Below are 22,536 nucleotides of genomic sequence, written 5' to 3' on the forward strand. Positions count from 1 at the left end.
CAAATTAAAGTATGTTTACTTCATGTTTTTAGAGCCATTCAGTGACAAAAAATATAAAAACCCATTCAAAGACAATGATGTTAAAATTAATACAGGCCAGGGAATGACCATTTTACAAGTTTTACAATAAAATAAACAGCAGGAGTAACGCAGCTGCTACAAAAAACTGAGACTAAATGGTCAAAACCAACAAACTGCTACAGCATCCCTCAATGCCCCTTCCCCGTTGTATGTTTACAGATCCAATGTATATACACAGCCACAGACATTCAGTTTGGTACAAAATAATACACAGCTAAAAAAATGCTGATAGGATGGTCATGAAAATGAAAATAGAAGTTTTTGGTAAAAGAAAAATCCATGTATCCTTGTGTTCTGAATGAAGACAGTAATTTTTTATTTTTTCTTGGCCAAACTTCGAGGGGAACTTTTAAGCAAGTCTCTGATCCTGAGGTACGTCCCTGTGGCTTCGGCAACCTCTGTGAACTCTGGTGTGTCTTCAAATGGAACGATGCCAGCTGCAAATTTGCTCCGATGAGGAACAGCTGTTATCCTCCCATCAGGTTTAGGAGAAGCACAATCTCTAGCGCCCCCATCTAAGAAACCTAGATCGAGGATCTGTGGGTTGTCTTCCTGGCTTTTGATTGGATCAGGACTTTGTGGGCTGTCCTCTTGGGATTTTACTGGACCAGGACTCAGAGGGCTGTCCTCTTGGGATTTGACTGGACCAGGACTCAGAGGGGTGTCATCTTGGGATTTAACTGGACCAGGACTCAGAGGAGTGTCATCTTGGGATTTGAGTGGACCAGGACTCAGAGGGGTGTCATCTTGGGATTTAACTGGACCAGGACTCAGGGAGGTGTCATATTGGGATTTAACTGGACCAGGACTCTGAGGGCTGTCATCTTCGACTTTAATCGGTCCAGGGCTTTGAGAGGGAATCTCCTGAACCATTGGTACCCCAGTTTGACTTTCACTGCTATGACCAATTTCTACAGCTGTCGTTAGGTCCATTGCTTCACCAGCCTCCTCTATTTCTGAATCGACACGCGCAGGTGTGGACACACTTGGTGTGGACACACTTGGTGAACTGGGTGCAGGCGTTCCCGCTGCAGGTGTCTCACAGTCGCTATTAGTGGCAGTTTCAGCATTTTCTAGAGCTGCCCATATCAGCCTCTGCTGCTCCTCCAGTTCCTCCAGTGTCAACTCATCTTCTGTTCGCGCAGTCTCATCAGCCACTACCCAGTTATGCCCTCGTAGAGCTGGAGAGCCGTTGGTGGGTGTGGGAGGAGGTGTACCTTTAGGGAGAGGTGGGGGAGTGGGTGTAGCAGGTGGAGTGCCGTGGGGTAAAGGAGGTGGTGAACTGAAGCAAGGGGAGCCAGGGGGCAGCGGAGGTTGGAACTGGAAGTCACCTGGGCCGTGATAAGGTGTTCCTGGATCTGAGGGGAGACACCCAAAGATTAGAAGGCAATAAAGTGACCCAACAAAGAGGCAGCTGAGTCAAGTGTTTCTGTGCAATATTCTGCATTTCAGCTATGAACAATATCAGATCTGTTTTACAATATGGGAATTATGACATCTAGGTGTGCCGGATATCTTTATATGGTCATCTGCTCCAGGAACCCTACTACTACCCTAGTGTTTACATTACGTAGCCTGCACTGCTAAATGAAGTTACACACTAACGTCATGGACACATAAATTCTTGGTTTTAGCAAAGAATGTAACAAAGTACTTTTACTCAAGTACTGTACTTAAGTACAAATTTGAGGTACTCGTATTTTTTTATTTTCATGCCACTTTATACTTCTACTCCACTACGTTGCAAAGGGAAATACTGTGCTTTTTACTTCACTGCAAATATTCAGCAGTCTTAGTTACTTGTTACTAAGTAATTACTTCAAAAATTAGGATTTTTGCACAAAAAATATAAGAAGCGCACATAAAATATGTCTTGTTGTAAATTAAACTACCCAATAATTTACAGTACAACTAAAATGATTAGTTGATTAATGACAACACCAACCGACAACTTTTTAAATAAACATTTAAGTGATTTTCTAATTTCATTTAGAGCGATTTTGTGTTTTTTGCTTATTTTTAAGATTTTTTTATGCATTTGGTACTTTTAATTTTAATACAATGTGGTATTAGTGCTTTTACTTGAATAAAGCATTTGAATACTTCCTATGTCAGAGAAACATGTAATCTTGGTTGTTGATGTTAATTCCTGCCTGATTTCGAATCAAATTCCTGCTGGACCACGTCCAGTTGTCTTTAGAAGATTTTTCTGGTTATTTTTCACTGTTAAAAGGTCCGCTATTTTCTGTTACAGTCATTCCCCGGCTGTGCCGATGATACAGAAGACCTGTAAACACTGACCAATCTAAGCAGACTGCTCTTTTTTGGGAGGGAAGCTTAAAGAGACAGGCACTAAAACAGACCGTTTCAGACAGAGTGTGAACACATGTGTTCCAGAAAAGACAGTACGGGGAAAATAAAGTGTTTTTGACCATTAAAGCACGTAAACATGTTCAAGTAGAAGCCTAAAATGCAAGTATGAACCTGAAAATGAACAAAGAAGGTCCTCTTTAAGATCAAGAAAATTAGTTTACTGCTACAGTTTTTGACTGTTATCTGTAAGACACACAATGATGTGCCTACTGAAAAAAAGTGATTAACAGTTACCCGATTCAATATCCATATCTGAGCTCCTATCTGAGTTCCGATCAGGACTGGTCCTTGTTCTCTTCCTTCGCTGTGGAGATGAGTCAGATTCATGCGGCCTCTTGTTGCAGGTGGCACCGGGCTGTTGGCAAGGAGGGATGACACATGGAATGAAAATATTGAAGGGCTCTTACCAGATGAACAGTTCTCACTCTTCTCATTATCTGTGCCAGTGAATTCATTAAGAATAGAAATTCAAAAATCCAGAGGCTTGAATGACAGAGAGGTCTTTGCACATAGATTAGTATAAATGGTGGAATATGAATATTGGGCATCTGCTGCATGTTAACAGCATGGACTTTTGCTCAAAGCAACCTGGCAGGCTGAGGCTACCCATCACACACACTGAATGGTATTTTTCTTTATTTTAGACAATACAACAAAAGGTGTGTGAGAATCACACAAACAGTTGTATCCTTAATGTTGCTCTACAGTTTTTGCGGAATATATCATTTTTTGCGTGCTTTTATCTTTACAGTTCTTTCATAATTGTTTGTATTTCTAATCTGTCCTATGTTTATTTATATTCATTGTCTTTTTATTTGTCTTAGATGAGAAAGATGCAGACACTGACATTTCCATGATTTTATGAGTGAATAGCAAACAGTGTAGATGGGGTTGAGGAAAGTGGTGTGACATTACAGGATTTCTTTTCATTATTTCCTCACCTTATGAAAACATGATGCATTTACCTATACTCTTCTCTTAAGGATCAAGATCAAGTATTGAAATTTAGAGGAACACACAGCCCCAGAGCTTTTAAAAGGAATCTTTATTGACGATTGTCAATAGACAGAGCGGTCTGCAGGGGCCAATGTGCTGTTTTATTGTGTATTTTACACGCACAATGTGAGCACTCGAATCTTGGCTGGACAATCAGACCACACAGTGTGAGCACAATAATCGTGAGCTTTGGCTTTACATTACAGATGATTTACTCGTACAGTGGGAGCTGGAAATAACCATCATTTCTAAAGCATGCTCAAATTGTAAAGTGTATGCACAGCTTTAGGCACTGGCTGCACTTTCAGACCCAGAGGCTACTTCCGCTTCTTTTCTAGAGTTTATGATAAAAAAAAAACAAAAAAAAAAACATGTGTCTTCCATTTTAAACCACAGTGGTATCATGAAGAAGTGCATGTCTTACAAATAATGCTTGAGGTGTTTACAAGTGTTGACATACGATATCCACAAAGTTTGGTTGAAACTGTTGTTACTGGAACCTACATGTTCTGAAAGGAAAACCCAACCACTTGACAGACTTTAAGATAATTACCATAGGGAAGTTGTTGGACAGGTAGGCTGCATAGTTTTGCTTCATGTGACTGGACTGCATTGGAATAGATCCGAACTGCATGAACTCCTGGAGGTCAGAAGAAAAGAAAGAAAATGCGAGATGCTCAACTTTTGTAAAGATGTCCTGCCACCTAAAAGCACTGAAACCTCTGACTTAAAAGACAGTGTACGGCCATTATGATTAATACACAAATTCATATTATAGTATTTGCATAAATAAACGATCTTAAAGGTACACTATGTAGGACTGTCAATTACTTTTTGTAAGACACTTGCCAGTAAGTGAAAGTAAAAGCCTGATTTTTGACTACAGATATAAATAAAACAAATATTAATATAACCATAATATAATTCAGACACCTGGATTTACATATAGTATATATAAATAGCAATGTATTCAAGAAAAGGATTATAGTGTAGAACTTACATCTTTCATGTTGTGTGATGCAGGTACGTTGAAGCCTGGGAAATCCACCAGTTTAGAAACATCATAAGAGATGTTTTCGGAACTGGTATTGTCTGTTACGTTACCATCATTTGAAACTAGAAAAAACACACAGATTTTAGCCCAACCTTTGTGTATATCAATAACACTCATGTCTTGTGGTAGTTCGCTAAAAGAAAAATCTGTTTCTATTAAATTAAAACGTACCATTTCCATCGTACAGTGTTAAGCCTGAGTATTCCATCTCTGCCTCTTTGAGCCAACCAGGCGGGTAGCCGAGCTGCCTCATGCGATAAATGAGAGGAGGGAGGGTGTTGCCATCGATTCCCAGTGCTGACAACAGCTCCTCACTGTTCAAAGGCACAACACAGTGGAAAACTTTAAGTTATTAGGGTTAACTTTTATCTAGAACAGATACTGTGCATGATTAAATGATGTTTGTGACTGTTGTGTGCAAAATAACAATCTTACCTCATGACTCCAGGTTTGTATTTACTAAACCGCTCCTCTACTTCATCAGCATGGTATCGTTGGTTATTCTGCATGCCCTGGTTGTTGCTCTGATTAAACTCCTTTCTTCTCTCATTAATTGCAGCCATGTCTTTAGGCTAGGGAGGTAAACACGTATGAATTAAGTTCTGACTGATGTTTAACTTGGGCTCATACCATATTAACGTTTGCTCTCACCTTGGGACAGTCTCTCAGCTGATGACTACTCAAGCCACAGTTGAAACACATGGATTTGGGTCTGCAGTGAACACAACAGTGATGGGCTCATTATGCAGTTATATTCCACACAGCAAAGAACCACCACAAGTCAATATACAAAATAAAGCTTCATTAATAACCCAACATGCCTTTTGTCCTTCATTTCTATCTCCTGCCCATCTGTGCCGAGGACTTGGTTGAACACCTGGTGATAGCTTTGCAACAATTCAGGAAATGTTATCATGTTTGTGCAAAACAAAGGGACAAATTCTTTATCTTATCAACTTCAAAACCTTTATAAAAGTTTTACTTATATGCTGGATATTTTACAATAAACTGCACATTTCAAATCCAGACATCCTTACTTGAAAGAAAACAAAATAGCCCATGATAAAAAAGTTCTCAAATGTGCAACACATGCTAAAAACAGATGACCTGACAGACTAGACAGTTGATTTTTGATGACGTATCAATTTATCCATTTTAAAGATACGTTGGCACATCCCATCCATCTGTCAGCTGGGGGTTTTCATTCACCAGAGGCTGTCCAAGTTTATCAACACTGAATGTAGTGAAATATAAGACACTTCCAACCACCTACGAGACAGGAAAATGAGAACAGTTTATTATGGGTTAACATAGTATGTAGACGTCTAATTTTCTTTTCCATGCAGCAAGAAACTGTGCGATATGTTAACCACTGAAAATAACAATAAGAACTCACTTTAAATGCTTCTGTTGTTGTTTTTACGCTACAGGAAGAGGACTTCTGCGGATCTTCCTCCAAAGCAAAGGCTGCATTCTTCATAGAGGATAAAACATGTTTGTTTTCAGCAAAGTAATAACAGTATCAATATAAACCACAGTAAAATACATTCTGTGTAAATACCTGAGGTTTCATTTGATAGATGGAGTTTTTCTTTTCATTGTTCGGTTTCTGGTGCTTCAAAATCACACTGCAGATGCAATCTTCAATCTCTTGACGACACTGCCTAAAGGGGAGACATTTTTTGTTTTTAGTTAAGCATCATTATTTATAACATGCTGTTATAGAAACTCACGATTCGGTGCGTACACAGCAAGGTAATTAATATGCTGTTATTTCATCTTGATAGCAATAATGTAAAAATTAACACAAGTGTTGCAAAATGTTGTACTTCTAAAATTAGCATGGTTAAAAATGTTGTTTAGGGACTGTTAATTATTTATGAGAGGGGAGAGGGTGGTGTAAAATGGGGAAGGCACTTCAAATATTTTAAAGCACTGGGGAGGGAGTTATGTTTTTTGATTTGGCTTCTGGTCTTTGCACACTAAATCCATTTGTTCATCCCAAATTGTTGCCCTGTCATTCATTGTTGCTGGAAAAAAAATACAATCTCATGTTGAGTCAATCATGTTTGCAAACGGAGTCCAAAACTTTGGTCCCTCATTAAACTTTTGAGAACAGGTTCAATTTTCTACATTTTTCATATCCATCAGAAGCCTTTAGAGACATTTGATCAGAAATCAGTGAAGAAAATGTGCCGGCGAGTTTGAAGTGGGTTTGAAAAGCATTCATTCATTTTCTGTAACCGCTTATCCTGTTGAGGGTCGCAGAGGGGCTGGAGCCTATCCCAGCTGACATTGGGTGAGAGGCAGGGTACACCCTGGACAGGTCGCCAGACTATTGCAAGGCTAACACATAGAGACAGACAACCATTCACGCTCACATTCACACCTATGGGCAATTTAGAGTCACCAATTAACCTGCATGTCTTTGGACTGTGGGAAGAAGCTGGAGAAAACCCACACTGACACAGGAGAGAACATGCAAGCTCCAGCTAGGAGGGCTCCCCCACTCTTGCTGTGAGGCGACAGCGCTAACCACTACACCACCAAGCTTCTTTATAAATCTCCAAAATCACCCCATTTATCACAGCCACAAACTGTGAAATATGGTTATTTCTGATAGAGAGAGGGTCATGCAATTCCTCCCAGTCACTCAGGGATGCTTAAGAAAAAATGTCTGCAACTCCAGGGAGGGTTGTGATGTAAAACAAAACCAAAGTCAAACCCCAGCTACCCCTCTACTCTGATAAATAAAACACAATCCCCTATAACAACAAACTTAACTTGACATTTAAAAGAGACAGATGTGACAAAACTGCCGATGTGAATCACAAGTGAGCAAAACCCATTTGACTACTTACTTTGAAATGACGTTGTTTGTGTAAAGGATCTGAAGAGCTGGTCCGTCGATGTTGACATCTTCAACTGTGATGCCGCTATGAAGTCAGAGGACAATGTAAGATGGTTAGCAGGGTGTCTACAGGTATCAGACAGTTACATTTAATGCTTTTTAAGACCAGCTCAAGACACCTTTTAACCAAATATAGGACAGATTTTTTGACAAATCATGTACTTATTTAAGCATCACAGCAAAGCATTTTAAGTAGAATATATGTGGTCTAGTGCAAATGTTAAGTGTTAAGTAGGACTATGGTTATTAGAGTCAATCTACATTTTGCCAAAAGGTAAGTGTAGGTATGAAGTAAAGTGACAATATTATAGTTTTTAAAGATATTTAACATTAGAAATGTGGACTTTTACAAAGAAGGGCTTCACTCATTTTCACAAAAAGAAATTACAATGGATACATGAAATTAAACAAGATGTTTGCAGTAGTCAAATGTAAGACTATTTAATGCCTTTTAAGTCCTTATTGTTGTAACATTAGATTTAAGACATTTTGAGGCGTTATATTTAAGGACCTGTGAACACCCTGGTTAGCGGGTGATCAGTTTCGTTTCATTTGTTGTGCGCATTAACTAGTGTCAGCTAACAGTTACCTTGGTCGTGTCAGGATGTTCAGCTTTCTTCTTAACCCTTTATGTAACTTGCGAGTTAAGGAAACAGACAGAGAGCCTACAACACATCAATCAGCAGACATTTACAGTTGGTAACTTTTCTGTTATTTGGTTACGGTGCTAGCAGCCGTTAGCCGTTGCTACATCCACAGTGCTAGCACCCAGTGAGACACAAGGATATTCTCCTCCGTGAGCCGCTGGATGTAGTCATCACACTCCTCCAGTCTGCTCCGCAGCTGGCTCGCTTCGTCCTGCTCCTCTTCATCATCTGTGAAGCGGATATGCGCCGGGATCGGCGGTGCGGAGTCCTCGAGCTGCTCAAAGAGCTCACTGTCACCGAAGTCTACTTCAGCCATTTTTACCCAGCTCTGTGGTTCAGGACCGGGGGTCAGAGGTCAAAGCGACTGTTCTTTGTATTCATTGGTCCTCCGCCTGTCACGTGGTAGGTGATGACAGGGAGAAGAAGGGTTCTTAGCCCTCAACAGCGTATTACAGGCTACATACAGCTACAGGACTTTTTAAAGGGATAGTTCAGACTTTTTTGAAGTGGGGTTGTATTAGGTACTTATCCATAGCAAGTGTATTAAAACAAAAAGTGATAGTGCCTTTGAAGTAGTGGCTCCAACACTATGGAACTCTCTTCCTTTAGGTTTACAATCTGCAGTCACCTTAGAAAGTTTAAAAAACACAAACAAAGACCTATCTTTTCAAAATGGCCTTCGTCCCACCCTAAACTGTCCGGTGCATGTTCTCTGTTATGTTACTTTCTGGGGCCTCAGCGGCCTGTATTTGCTCTATGATTTACTTTCTATTTATTGCTTTGTTTTTGTTCGATTGCCTTTGTTTTTATTGATTGCATGTTCAATTGTTTGATTGCTTGATTGTATTTCGTGCAGCACTTTTGCGAATTTTATTTCTGTTAAAGGTGCTATATCAAATAAATCTTATATTATTATTATTATTATTACCTACAGTAAATGTCTGTCAGCATGCCCCCAGACTGGAGAGAGGGCCTTCAGCTAAGGGAAAGCTTTCGATTTTTACTGGTCCATCTATGTCCCAACCCTCACCTATAGCCATGAGCTCTGGGTAGTGACTGTAAGAATGAGATCATGGATTCATGTGACCAAATTGAGTTTCCTCAGAAGGGGTGGTTGGGCTCAGCCTTAGAGTTAGGGTAAAGAACTCAGACATGCGGGGGGAGCTCAGAGTAGAGCCGCTGCTCCTTGGTGTTGAAAAAGGTCAGTTGAGGTGGTTTGGGCATCTGATCAGGATGCCTCCAGGGCACCTCCCGTTAGATGTGGGCACGTCCCACTAGTAGGAGGACCCAGGGCAGATGGGGTCCCTCAAGAGGAGCTGGAAAGCTTTGCTGGTGAGATGGACGTCTGGGGCGACCAATATATGATTAAAGTAGCCCTCAAGATTGAATGAATAAATGAAGGAAAAAAATATTTGTTCACTCCTGATTTGATCATATGATTTAAAACCATGCAGTCATTTTTTTCGGCCCAGGACACATGTGACTACCTCTGCTTTCCAAAATAGGAAAACAAGGTCTTAACAGTAGATAAAAGTACAAGTAGATACAAAATACATGCGGAAATATGACTGATAGATTATATTCACAGGAAGTAATGGATAAGGTGTGGATAAGGGGCCCATTTTCTAAAATGTTGTCCCCCTGCCTGTAATTTTGTAGGCTGCACACTAAAAAGGTCTTTTGGTCTGCAAGACAACGTTGAGGGCTTAAAAGCGCAAATGACAATGTTTCTGTTCCGTTGAGTCTGTCCGGTTTGCTGCAGCGTCTCTACTTTCGCTTACTGTATTTTAGTAAAACATTTCGTCTTTCTACGGGACAAGATAAAATTGTGACTAAGTTAAAAGCTTCATTTGCTCACAGCAATGTCAAGTTGCTCAACTATCCACCTAACTTTACCGCAGTGGGATGGAGGCTCGCGGAAGATTCGCTTCATCCACTTAGTGAATGTGACATCCTTCAGGCTGACAGAGAGCCCCAACAAGGTGAGTGTTATCTGCCACTGCAGGCTCAAACATGGATTCTGCATTTGTTTCAATGAAAATAGTGGATTTGTGTTTGTAATCATATTTCCCATAACCCCTGAAAGCAGCTAGAGGGTGCTGTATCCATAGATATAAATCAACACCATCTTCGTTTACATCTATCATCTTTGTATCTGTTTCAGAGTCCAGGGACCCCTCTCTTTTTAGGAGCTGATCTCTTCTCCAACACTGACATCCGCACAGAGAACCATCCCAGGCACCACGCCAAGTTTGCCAAGAAGGGATTTGCAACAAAAATACATTTTTCTTCAGGTAAAATACAACAAAAAAATAGCACTATAAAGAAAGACCTGCCTTGCACCAATGCACACACATCCACTAACAATGTTTTCCTCCTGTTGCAGCGTTCAGGTTCCATGGGCTGAAGGTACCTACTGCAAATAACAGCCTCTGGTTCTACAGCATCCAGGGACTGTTTCGTGTTGCCTTTGAGATGTACAGTAAGCAAGAGCAACTTGCTGTGCTGGAGAACTTCCAGGTGCAGCACAGTTAATAATATGTCTTTATATGTTACACTTACAGGCCACTTTATTAGGTACACCTTGTTTGTAGTAGGTTGGACCCCTTTTGCCCTCAGAGCTGCCTTAATTCTTTGTGGATTCAACAAGGTGCTGGAAACATTCCTCAGAGATTTTGGTCCATATTGACATGATAGCATCACACAGTTGATGCAGATTTGTGGGCTGCACATCTCCTGTTCCACCACATCCCAAATTCACTCCATTGGATTGAGATCTGGTGACTGTGGAGGCCATTGGAGTACAGAGAACTCATTGTCATGTTCAAGAAACCAGTTTGAGATGATTTGAGCTTTGTGACATGGTGCGTTATCCTGCTGGAAGTAGCCATCAGAAGATGGGTACACTGTGGTCATAAAGGGATGGACACGGTCAGCAACAATACTCAGGTAGGCTGTGGTGTTTAAACCATGCTCAGTTGGTACTAAGGGGCCCAAAGTGTGCCAAGAAAATATACCCCACACCATTACACCATCACCAGCAGCCTGAACTGTTGATACAAGGCAGGATGGATCCATGCTTTCATGTTGTTTACACCAAATTCTGACCCTACCATCTGAATGTGGCAGCAGGAATCCAGACTCATCAGACCAGGCAACGTTTTTCCAATCTTCTATTGTTCAGTTTTGGTGAGCCTATGTGAATTGTAGCCTCAGTTTCCTGTTGTTAGCTGACAGCAGTGGCACCTGGTGTGGTCTTCTGCTGCTGTAGCCCATCTGCTTCAAGGTTCTATGTGTTGTTGGTTCAGAGATGGTCTTCTGCATACCTTGTTTGTAACGAGTTGTTATATGAGTTACTCTGACCTGACCATTTCCACTCAGAGAGCTGCTGGTCACTGGATATTTTCTCTTTTTGGGACCACCCTCTGTAAACCCTAGAGATGGTTGTGTGTGAAAATCCCAGTAGATCCGCAGTTTCTGAAATACTCAGACCAGCCCGTCTGGCCCCAACAACCATGCCACATTCAAAGTCACAAAAATCACCTTTCTTCCCCATTCTGATGCTCAGTTTGAACTTCAGTAGGTCGTCTTCACCATGTGCTGCCACATAATTGGCTGATATTAACGAGCATTTGAACAGGTGTACCTAATAAAATGGCTGGTGAATGTATATTGCCTAGATTTTTAAACACCCCAATATGTCTTTTGATATATTACTGTCTTTTTCCTTTGTAGGATGTTTGGAAATCGCAGATAAATGACAGTCCTTTGAAAATGAGTTACAGCCTCAGTGTGCAGCTGGACTTTCCCCTCTCCAGCAGCCTGCATGATACAGGATCAGGGAATGTAATGTCACAACCTCAGCACTGCCAGGTTGACAGGGAATCGGCGGCTGTGTGTGGCAGTGACACAGATGATACATCAGCAGATCATGATTACTGTTCTTTTCCCAAGCAGAGCGTGCAGACTTCAAGCCAGCCGCTTGTATCCACAGTGAGACAGAAGTTGCACAGCTTGGATGACAAACTCTCCTCTTGGATTCAAAGCGACACAGAACAGCTGGAGACTATCTTGCTGCTTGTGGAGTGCGTCGATAGGTACATAAATGGGAATCTAGAAGAAAAGGATGTGACAGAAACTGTGTTAGCCCTACTGAAGGCCAAAGACTGGGACTGTGTGTATTCAAGTTCCCTGCTCTGTGGAATAGGATGTTGGCTGGGCCAACAGTTTCACGCAGCCAACAGCAGCATCAGTCAGAAAGTGGAGGGCTTTAAAGTTCAGCATATTGAACGAATCAGTGACTTGCCACCTGCTGAGGAACTAGCCACAGAGCTATTCCCAGAGGCCATGCAAGCACTGCTGCTTCATTGGATGGGCCTGAGTGAGGAATCAACTGTGGAGAAGAGACACAGCGAGTATCCAATCCTGCTCCTCATCCTTGAGTTCGCCAACCATAACCTCATCACTGGTGTGGCTCATGTGCTGTACTCCAGTCTGATATGTAAATAGGAGTGGGTTTCCATTTAGGTATTTACACACAGATCTGCAATTCACCTAAACAATTTCTAATATATTAATAAATGTGTAGTTTTATATGTGAAGTTGTCCTTCCTTGCTTTGGACAGTCTTTTGCCGCACATACTACTTCTATCAGGTTGGGCAACAACTAAGGCTGGGTGAAATTTTAATGTTGTGCAACCTCCAGTGGAATCATACTGCTACATTATTTTTTCATGTTAATGTTTCACAATATTGATTCCAAACAGATTGTGTTTGACAAAACAGGTGATTGCAAGTTCTTCTTCTGATGTAATCTGAAGTGTAATTTCCACTTTAGTGTGTAGACGCTAGTGGCATCCAGCAGTGAGGTTGCAGAACAACATAGTTGTGAATATTATGTACCATTTTTGCCAATAGATGCCCCTAAACCCTACACACTGGACCTTTAATACACTACTGTTTGGCCAGCTTTCAATCTCAGGCTAAGAATGTGAATTGAGCTGCTGAGTTTGCCTTGATATACTCCAAAAAATGCCACAGATGAGTATTATACTTACAGTGGCATGAAAAAAGTTTGCGCATTAGTCAAAATTCTGTTGACTGTACAGTATATAGCTAAGCAAGTAAAAGATGACCTGATTTCCAAAAGGCATGACGTTAAAGATGACACATTTCTTCAGTATGTTAAGTTAGATTTCCTTTTTTATTTCAATCTTTTACAGTTTCAAAGTAACAAGAAAGTAAAATGGCCTGAAGCAAAAGTTTGGTCACTACTAAGTAGCGCCCCCTTTGGCAAGTATCACAGTTTCTAAACACTTTTTGTATCCAGCTAAGAATCTTTCAGTTCTTGTTTGGAAGGTTTTCACCTTGGGCTGTCTTGCATGCACTGCTCTTTTGAGGTCTATCCACAGATTGTGTCATACATGTCAAAATCTTCAGCTTGTGCCTCTTGAGGTTGTCCATTGTGAATTTTGAGGTGTGCTTGGTATCCTTGTCCTGTTGTAGGAACCATCCTCTCTTCATCCTCAGCTTTTTTACAGATGGTGCGATGTTTGCTTCCAGAATTTGCTGGAATTAAACTGAATCCATTTTTCTCTCAACTTTCCCTCAAATTTTATGGTGAGGACACAGGAAAATTTTTCCTTCTGATGACTCTCCCATGAAGGTCATATTTGTGCAGGTATCACTGCACAGTAGAACAGTGCACCACCACTCCAGAGTCTGGTAAATCTTCCTGCAGGTCTTTCGCGGTCAAACAAGGGTTCTGAAGTGCCTTTGTAACAATCCTACAAGCAGACCTAAACTTCACAGTTCCTGTTATTTGTCACCTCTTAATGACATTACAAACTGAGGAGACAGCTTCCTGAAAACACCTTGCTGTCTTTTTATACCTGTCGCCTTTCTGGGCATCAGTTTTAGTTTTCAGAGTGCTGGGTAGCTGTTTAGAGGAGCCCATGGCTGCTGATTGACGGGACAAGGTTTTAGGAGGCAGAGTAATTATAAAGCTTTGAAATTTGCATCCCTAGCCTTTCCTAACGACGACTATCAACAAGTCAGAGCCCTAACATGCTAATTAAGGTCTGAGACCCTGGTAAAAGTTGTCTGAAAGCTCAAATGTCTATGGTGCTCCTTTCCCTAATTCACTCTAAAATTGTACAAAACAAAAATAATACATTTATTTTGCTGAAAATGTTGAGAAAGCAAGTTTTATCTTGAACCGTGTACCTTTTGGAGATCAGTTCATCTTTGACTTAACTATTCACAGTATAAGAAATTTTGACCATGGGTGCCCAAACTTTTGCATGTCACTGTAGCATATTTGGTACTATTGTGGCAGGATTTGGCATTATAACCAACTTATTTATTTTGCAGGTTTTGTTTTGGTTTATAGTCCCAAAATGTATGGAGAAATGAAAAAAATGGGATTAACATAGCTTTTTTTTCCTGAGGGAGCCCCAAAACCACACCTTATGTTGTGTTCTCCCTGACCTCTAAAACCAAAGTTGCACCCTTGGATCCAATGCACACTTCAGAGAACGTGACACCAGGTTAATTCTGTATGATTTAGCTGTTGATATTTTGCTATATAAATTGATTTGGGCAAATATTATTTTGATTTTAAAGTTTTATAATTAACGCCCAGCTCTGACAACGTTAAATTGAATGGAACCATAGTGTAAGAACCCACACGTTTAAGTAAAGAGGTGATGTATGAAAACCTTATTCAACACAAAACTAATTTATTTCAAGAACATTTGAACTATGTGATTTCTCCTGTCAAGCACATCTTTATCCATGGTAATCCTGAAGACAATATGTATTACAACCCACTGTTTGTTTTCCCAGTCAGGAGAAATTACTCTGTGGGGTTCAGATAATGCTACATTGACTTCAGATGCCTTTTCACTAAATGGATGTAAACAGTGTTCACTTGAACCACATTATATTCAGTTTATGTTCAAACAATCACATATTAATATATATTTGAGTTAAAAAAAGAAAGCTACCACATTATTCAAACAAATATCTAATTTTAACCAGTATCAACCAGTCAAACTGATGCATCCTTTTGCAAAGATTACAGTACAGATTAATCAACACTGAGGCAAACTCAGCATCTGGCTATTTACATCATAATGTTCAAATACGTGAGATGTTTGTCTATAAATAAGTTACAGAGTCAGAGCAACATCCATGCAAGCTTGAGGGCTAGCGATGAATCGGTGGTCCTATATGATCAGATGAGTGGCAAAGATGGCCAACGCATGGCACTAGATGGAATCCATTCCACGGGAGAATGAAGAGGTGAAGCCGAGGCCCATTCCCCTCTGGGTGTGTGTCTGAGAGCGAGCCATCTCATACTGAACGTCAAGGTTCCTAAACATTTCCTCCTGCTTTTGAAGAGTCTTCAAGCCTTCATCGTTAAGTGGTTTGGCAGCTTCGGCTTCATCCTCTCCCTGTGAAGACACCAAATTCAGTTAAACTCCGGGAAGTTAAAGGTTAGAAAACTTTAAGTACTGGACTGAAGATTTAACTGCAGTATCAAGTACCCATTGGTTAAGTAAAATGACAGTTATACTTACTTTAATACCCATTAGTTTGCGGAATTTAACATTTTGGTTCTTGTTTCCAAAGTTAAGCTTCTCCCACAACTCAGCTGTCTGGGACTTGTCCTTAAGAACAGGAATGATAAACATTATGTAAATGTTAAATATGGAAATATTTTACATGAAAATATCCTTTCGTAGTGTTCACATTTATAAGCGCAAAGCTTTAAGCTCATATTGAGGCAGAAAACACTTGCGGATAACTAAGAAATAACAGCAAAATCCATTCTCACCCCCTCCTTCTTCCCCTGCCATAGCATTTTCCTCTTCTTCTCCTGCTCTGCAAACTTCATCGGATTTACAGCGGATGGATTATAGTAGCTGGGCACAGCGATACCAGTCTCTGCCAGTGTTTTTGCTTGAAGGGCTGCCATCTGAGCTGCCATGGCTATCTGAGGCGTGACCTGGGTCCCAGAGGCCAGGAGGGCAGCCACATTGAGCGCAGGGTTTGAGGTGGCAGCTGCAGCTGCAGCGGCTACTGCTGCGATAGGAGCGGCAACTGGAAACAAAATACACAGATGGGCAGTAAGTGAGTGAATCTTTACTCAAATGATCAAGGTTTTTAAAACTTGGCACAATAACTGCTTCTCACCTGCAGCTATCTCCTGCTGTTGCTGCTGCTGTTTATCCAACATTTCCTTCTCCTTCTGTTCCTGCAGTTTCTTGGCTCTCTCCAGCCTGGAGAAAACAAGAGAAAAGATCACATTGCTCATTTGTTTTGCAATCCTGTTGTGCTCACTGCTGTGTACTTTAAAGTGATCATATGACCTGTAATCAAAAGTGTTGGAGACATCAGCCAGAGTTTTCATGTGTATTTTTGAGCCCTTATTTAACAGGTGACAGTAGATATTTGAAAGGAAATGAAGAGACAGGAGGGGTTAACGTGCAACACAGGTCCCCGGCCAGACTATAAATGTGGACGATGATGTTACGTGTCAGTGTCTTAGATAGCTAGACCACCAGTACACCCCACCTATCACTATTTTATGTTTCGTTGTTTCCTTCCAATGTGGCCTCATGAACAATACTCTCTGGCAAGTGCAACATTGATGAGAAGTCAGATTACAGCCAAACCTAGAAGTCCAAACTTTCATCTGAATAACTTTAGTAATGAATGGTGGCTGATGCTTAAGTTGTACATTTATTTCTGATTGGTTCCATTAATACTACCTAAACTGTGCTTTGCCTGCTCACCATATCATCGTCTTAAAAAGTCAGGCATGAGCAGTGCAATAAAAGTTGACAATGACTTCAAAATATTTAAACAGAAAAGTTTTATAGGTGCTATTGCACAAATGCAATAAGCACCGCTACCATTGCTTGGATTTGGCCAAAACAGAATGCCCAACCATCTACATCGTAAATGCCCTGTGAGGTGTTGCCTTGCCTTCTGGCCAGGGCCTCTTGTGCATCCATAGCTGTGTTTCGGCCCCGGAAGGCAGGTGGATTAACAGACCTGCTTCGACTCTTTCTGCGCGCCTTCTCACTTCTTTTCTTTCGCTCCCTTTTGGAACAGAAAACAAATAAATAAAAAAATAAAAATCAATGAGCATACAGTTAATGACAAGTAGAAGAGTTCAAAAATACTTAATCCCCACAGGAAATACTGGCATTTCATTTAAGCTCACCTGCTCTTACTGCGACTTCTGCTATGATGACGGTGTTTGGTCCTTGAACCTGAGCGAGACCTAGCCTTCTTTTTCCTGTCCCGGCTGCGTGATCGGGATCGCCGTTTGTCCTTACTTTTGCTGTGATGCCGCCTGAAAACAACAAGATCCATCAACTGAACCAGAACTTTTGCAATAGAAATTATGATATATTTGTTTATTGTCCAGTTGTTAAAAAAAGTTCTTACCAAAGCATCATCAATACAGAAAGTACAACAGACTCTTCATAAATTATGACTTTCCTTCTGTGTCTTTAAACGAGGTAAAAGACCCACTGACAGTGTTTCTTTATTCAGTTTCTTGACCAGACTGACCTCTCTCGTGAGTGTGACCTGGACAAGCTCCGGCCCTTGGAGGGCCTCCTGTCTTTGCGTCTGGACCGCTCCTCTCCGTTCTCTGCTGAGAGTCTCTCATGCTCTTGCTGCTCGTCTGTTTTTCTGTGTGATTTTGATGGCTTCTCAGAGTCCCTCTTTCGTGCCTGTTTTAAGAAGAAGTTGTCTCTTTCAGGAAAATAGTGCAACAAAAAGAGTTAGTACCATGGCTTAAGGCAGAAGGTAGGTCATAAATTTTGACAAGCTGAAAAAAATTCTTGTCATTTGAAATCCACTTTCATAACATGTACAGAGTGTCATTCTGTGAACATGATTTCAAGTGTGGGCATCTCTATTATATGGACTAATGTGACCATGCCAATTCCGTCACGGACTGAAATCTTGCATGTTCAGACTGCACCATGGCCCATAAAAAAAGATAATAAAACTCTTTTCTATTTTCAATGATCTCTAAATGTGCCATTTGAGGTCAATCAACATACTAGATGAAGCTGATGTAATTGCTTGATTCTTGCCCTTTCTGGGGTCGTACCCACATGGTTGAATGCACTTACTGTACGTCACTTGAGATAAAAATGTCAGCTAAATACATGTAATGTAATGCAATGCAATAATGTAATGTAATTAAATCAAACCAGCATGTTTGGAACATCTCACTTCTTGTAATAGTGGGCATGCAAACCTTTAGATCTGATTCGCAGGGGAAAAAATTAAATGTGGTTCTTCAGTTGAGCAACAACATCAATTCAGTGTTACCAAAAGCTTTTGAACATGAACCCACTGAAAGGTGAAATTAGGGATGGGCATTCGACTTATTTATTACTTGCATCATCCAAATCATACAATGCACAATATCTAATTAACATAAAAAACACAGATTAACTTCCTAAATTAAAAACTGATGTATTTCTACAAAGTATTTTTTTGCCAGGTTTCATTTCCTATGCACCATATGTCAATTTCTCTTTATGACAGAGTCACACCATATTTATCTCATGTGATCATAGTTTGGAATAGTGCTGCATTAGTTTGATGTGACATATCACTGAAGAAGGCCGTTACTCTTTAAACAAACAAATTAGTTTTTACAGGAAAACTGCATAATTACATAGGTAATGAAAAAAACTGTTTGCATTAATGGAAAAATTAATGTGTTTAATTATGCCCATCCCTAGCTGAAAGAGATGCAAGAGTTAATTCCATTTGTTCTACCAACAGTGTGAGACAAATAGGAGTTTGAATGGCAGATAGTTACCTGTCCCAGTAGTAGGCATATTATTTTGCTATGTCAGCAGGGTCTTCTGTTCAGTCTCTTCGTGCATTAGCACGCTGAGTATGATTTATTATAGAAATGTTATCATGTGATCTACACACAGGATTTAACAAAAAAAAATAAAAAAGGAAAAAAAATTGTACTCTTCACCATTTAATATGGTTACAAATAATGACAGATATCCAAGGATGAAAGCTTCCTTTGAGACATGTCAATATAGGGAGAGTAAGACAGGACCCTTCCCATGTGAGTAAGTCCATCTCCATCTATTTCTTTTGTTCTTAACTTTGATTATTGTAAAATATATAACCTAATAAATCATACTCACCTTGACCTAAAACTAACATGGAATACAACTTAAGGGCTTCAAAATCACATCATATGTGTTTCTAGTCAGAGAAATGAATGTATTATTTACCTCTTTACTCCTGCTGCGACTCCGTCTGTACTTTCTGTCACCTGGGAAAAGCAGAAGGCAGAGTGCTGACAAGTATACATTTCAAAAATACCTTGAGAAGAGTGTGTGTTTGTCCAAGTGTGCTTGGACAAACACACAGTAAAGCTACTGTGTATAATATTTTATGCAGTTAGTGGACAAGATTCTGCAGCAGTGTCTGTTGGGGCATTGACTCTTTCTATAGACACACTTCATCTGCACTTTTAAAAATAACGAGAGTGCTGACTATGCACATTTATATACCGTCACACTGTCACATGCAAAAATATAGCAGCCTCAGTCACCTCACAAATATTATTTGTGACTAATTCAGTGGACGGCTGTTTTCTTCCTAAAAATTAATCTGATACAACAATATGTGTACATACTGAGAACAAATTTTAGACCATGACCCTAATTAATGAGGCATTTTAAGCACTGTCCGGGTATTGTTACTGAATACCAACGTTTTCTGTCCCTGGAGCGTGACCTCGACCGTGAATGGTGGTGTTTGGAGTTTCTGGGAGATCTGGATGACTCCATGCTGTGTTTTTTTCTGTGATGAACTGGTGAGCTTGTTCTGGTCAAGTCGACCGAGTCATTGTCACTTCCCTGGAAGAAATGGATATGAGATGAAAACATGAGAGTAGCAAATCAGTGTGGTTCAGTACGCTCAAGAATTGATGATGTAGTTGACATTAGGACATATGTTTTAATGTCCCTGAAATAATCACTTTATGACTGTATCCTTGTATAATTTTGCTCAGTCTTCACACTACAAATGAGACACACACACTGAAAACAATGATCACAAACATGTCAAATACACATGAATTTCATAATGCCACTGCATCCTATGCTTTTACATTTGAATTCAGACATATATGAAGCACTAGTACTGAAAAAAAAGCTACGATGACTCAAAGGCATAACTGATTGATGTATTCATTTGCTTCAGTCCTACCAAATGGCTTATAGTTGCACCAAAGTCTCTTACTCATTCCAGTACACTAATAGATATGTTCTTTATCCTTTTGCACATTATTTGAGACCACAAGTCAGCAGAGTGAATTAAGGTAGAAAGGAAATTTAAATTACCACAGATGTTGTAAGGTTGGGCTGCAGTAATATGTAGCCCATCTACTTCAATCCACTGTTAAACTCTTTGTTCATGCATTCTCTTTCGCATACATGATGGGAATTTTCTTGTTGAACATTTGGCTTTTGTTATCTTATGAACAGCCTTGTTATGATGATAATGATAATATTAAGTATTTCTTTCATCCAAGAAATGCAACATAAAACAGTAAAACAAGGCAGTTAAATAAAAGGGACATTTAAAAATAGTGTAAAACAAAAAAGTAAGATGAAACCAGAGCACAAAGATGGCATCATGGTTCAATAGTGACAAATCCATACATCTTGCAATGAAAGGATTGTGATGCTAACACTTTGTTATTCACCGTGCATCCTCAGGTATACACGTGACACCCCTGACTGCATGTTCACAAATGTCCACTCAGATGGTTAAGAATAAAGTAAACACCTTAAATAATTTAGTTTTAAGTTAATGAGCTGATGATTATCATTTATACAGACAAAAACAGCATCTTCAAATGTGCTATCGATATAGCTCTACCATGGTCCACTGAATGAAACCCATCTCACAGGTCATCACAATGTTAAACAGCTGCTGCTGATGTTAAGTGGGGCAGTTCTCTCGGCTAATATGAAATACGACATCTAGTGGGTTGTATTCAGTGTCGTGACATTGCTTTTTTCCACTAAAATGCTTACTCAGATTGTTACGAATAAGGCATTCAAACAAAAACAAGCCAGTTAGCCAACATGCTATCTACATTAGCTAGATCCTACAATGTTCGCCATTCATACTTAGAACACAGTAATTTTAGCGTTAGCTAGGTCGCTAAGCTAACTAACGCTAACCGCCATCTTTAAGAAAAAATATTTCAAAATAGAATCGTAATCTTACCGGTATACTAATGTTATTTATATTTCCCTCTATTTAGGCATGTGTTGATTATCGTTATGTAATTGTACTCACCGACATAATCCCGAAACACACTGTAAATGTAATACAGCTGTTTCGTTGTGTGTGCAGACGAACACGGAGAGATACTTAGCTGCTACACAGCCGTTGTTAGCTCAGCTAGCTAATTTGATCTGGGTTGCCAGGTTTTATCTCTCGCCTACATTCAGGCAAATGTAAACAGAGCGTTGAACAATAGTAACGGAAAATACACACGGTGAAAAAATGCAAAGCAAAAGAATTAATGTTTAATTCTACATATAAACTTTTTATCAAAAGGAATATATTTATATACAACTCCTTTGTAATTACCAACTGTTTGACTGGTAACTGTAATTTAATATCACGTTTTTTCTCAGTAACTGTAACTGATTACAATTGCATCAATTTTGTTATTTAATTATGTAATTCGTTACATGTAACAACTTACTCCCAACACAGATTGTGATTTAATGATCTAATCTTAAAACCAATGCCGTATATATAGAAATGGACTACGCAAGAGACTGAAACGTAACCAACCTGGCAACGCCGCAAGACTCTCAGGATGTTCCTGCAAAACTTTGCTGTTCTCTCCCTACACTTAGCCTGTCAGGCAAGTGTGGGGACTCTCAAGCTGTGCACAACCCAAATAAGGCTCGTCAGTTAAACGGTTGTGTTTAGATTAAAGATGGATGGCATTCAAATGCAGGCTGTGGTCTTTACTTCTGCCAATTCTAACGATATAGGCATGATTTATACGTAGCCTGAGATAGAGGTTGTATCTCTTAGACAAATCTCAGGGAAGAGTCACCCCATGTGTCCCACAACAACCCGCCAAATTCTGAACGCACCAGTACGACAGCTATTACTTTTGAGTTATGTTGGTTCTCTGTGTTGTCGCTGTCTGATTATTTCAGTGAAGTGGTGAGTTACCATCAACTTCGTATATATCGTAGTCAGTCTTTGCCCATATATATCAGTAGGTCATCTTGAAATTTGTCGGTTTTGTAACTCTTGGCTGAATTACTCTCTAGCATTGACGTTATCATAACACTGATGAAGATGCAACTCAATTATTAGATGAGTTAGCTAACCTGGCTAACGTCAAGGCATCGCATTTCGAGTAC

The 22,536-nt window shown here is 40.0% G+C and overlaps 4 protein-coding genes across 6 annotated transcripts in view; 2 read left to right on the top strand and 2 right to left on the bottom strand.

Annotated features, from left to right (window-relative positions):
• On the bottom strand, nt 1-8,393 carry zcchc8 (zinc finger, CCHC domain containing 8). The gene is made up of 14 exons (XM_078170696.1): nt 8,201-8,393; nt 8,005-8,044; nt 7,366-7,440; nt 6,066-6,168; nt 5,901-5,978; nt 5,670-5,773; nt 5,326-5,391; nt 5,156-5,216; nt 4,940-5,076; nt 4,676-4,818; nt 4,451-4,566; nt 4,004-4,090; nt 2,689-2,809; nt 1-1,439 (listed from the first exon to the last, which is right to left on the bottom strand). The coding sequence occupies exons 1-14, from the start codon at nt 8,376-8,378 to the stop codon at nt 397-399; spliced, it is 2,352 nt and encodes a 783-aa protein (XP_078026822.1). The 5' UTR covers nt 8,379-8,393; the 3' UTR covers nt 1-396.
• A 1,394-nt stretch (nt 8,394-9,787) lies between these two features.
• On the top strand, nt 9,788-14,545 carry LOC117253060 (uncharacterized). The gene is made up of 4 exons (XM_033620396.2): nt 9,788-10,044; nt 10,227-10,356; nt 10,449-10,582; nt 11,798-14,545. The coding sequence occupies exons 1-4, from the start codon at nt 9,925-9,927 to the stop codon at nt 12,569-12,571; spliced, it is 1,158 nt and encodes a 385-aa protein (XP_033476287.2). The 5' UTR covers nt 9,788-9,924; the 3' UTR covers nt 12,572-14,545.
• rsrc2 (arginine/serine-rich coiled-coil 2) lies at nt 13,247-21,580 on the bottom strand. Of its 2 annotated transcripts, none has more exons than XM_033619838.2 (10): nt 21,443-21,580; nt 19,845-19,989; nt 19,360-19,400; nt 17,651-17,814; nt 17,298-17,429; nt 17,126-17,173; nt 16,262-16,347; nt 15,903-16,168; nt 15,646-15,735; nt 13,247-15,519 (listed from the first exon to the last, which is right to left on the bottom strand). In XM_033619838.2, the coding sequence occupies exons 1-10, from the start codon at nt 21,446-21,448 to the stop codon at nt 15,334-15,336; spliced, it is 1,164 nt and encodes a 387-aa protein (XP_033475729.1). In that variant the 5' UTR covers nt 21,449-21,580; the 3' UTR covers nt 13,247-15,333. The 2 variants fall into 2 exon arrangements, with proteins under 2 accessions (XP_033475729.1, XP_033475728.1); XM_033619837.2 differs by having other exon boundaries at nt 17,057-17,173.
• A 644-nt stretch (nt 21,581-22,224) lies between these two features.
• The window catches only part of kntc1 (kinetochore associated 1), a 33,257-nt gene continuing 32,945 nt past the window's right edge, over nt 22,225-22,536 (top strand). For both annotated transcript variants that reach the window (XM_033618461.2, XM_033618462.2), the window contains exon 1: nt 22,225-22,333. The gene's annotated coding sequence lies outside the window, so the exon portion shown is untranslated. The remainder of the gene's footprint in view (nt 22,334-22,536) is intronic.

This window comes from Epinephelus lanceolatus, chromosome 9 (genome assembly GCF_041903045.1).
Source record: "Epinephelus lanceolatus isolate andai-2023 chromosome 9, ASM4190304v1, whole genome shotgun sequence".
NCBI classification, from domain to species: Eukaryota; Metazoa; Chordata; class Actinopteri; order Perciformes; family Serranidae; genus Epinephelus; species Epinephelus lanceolatus.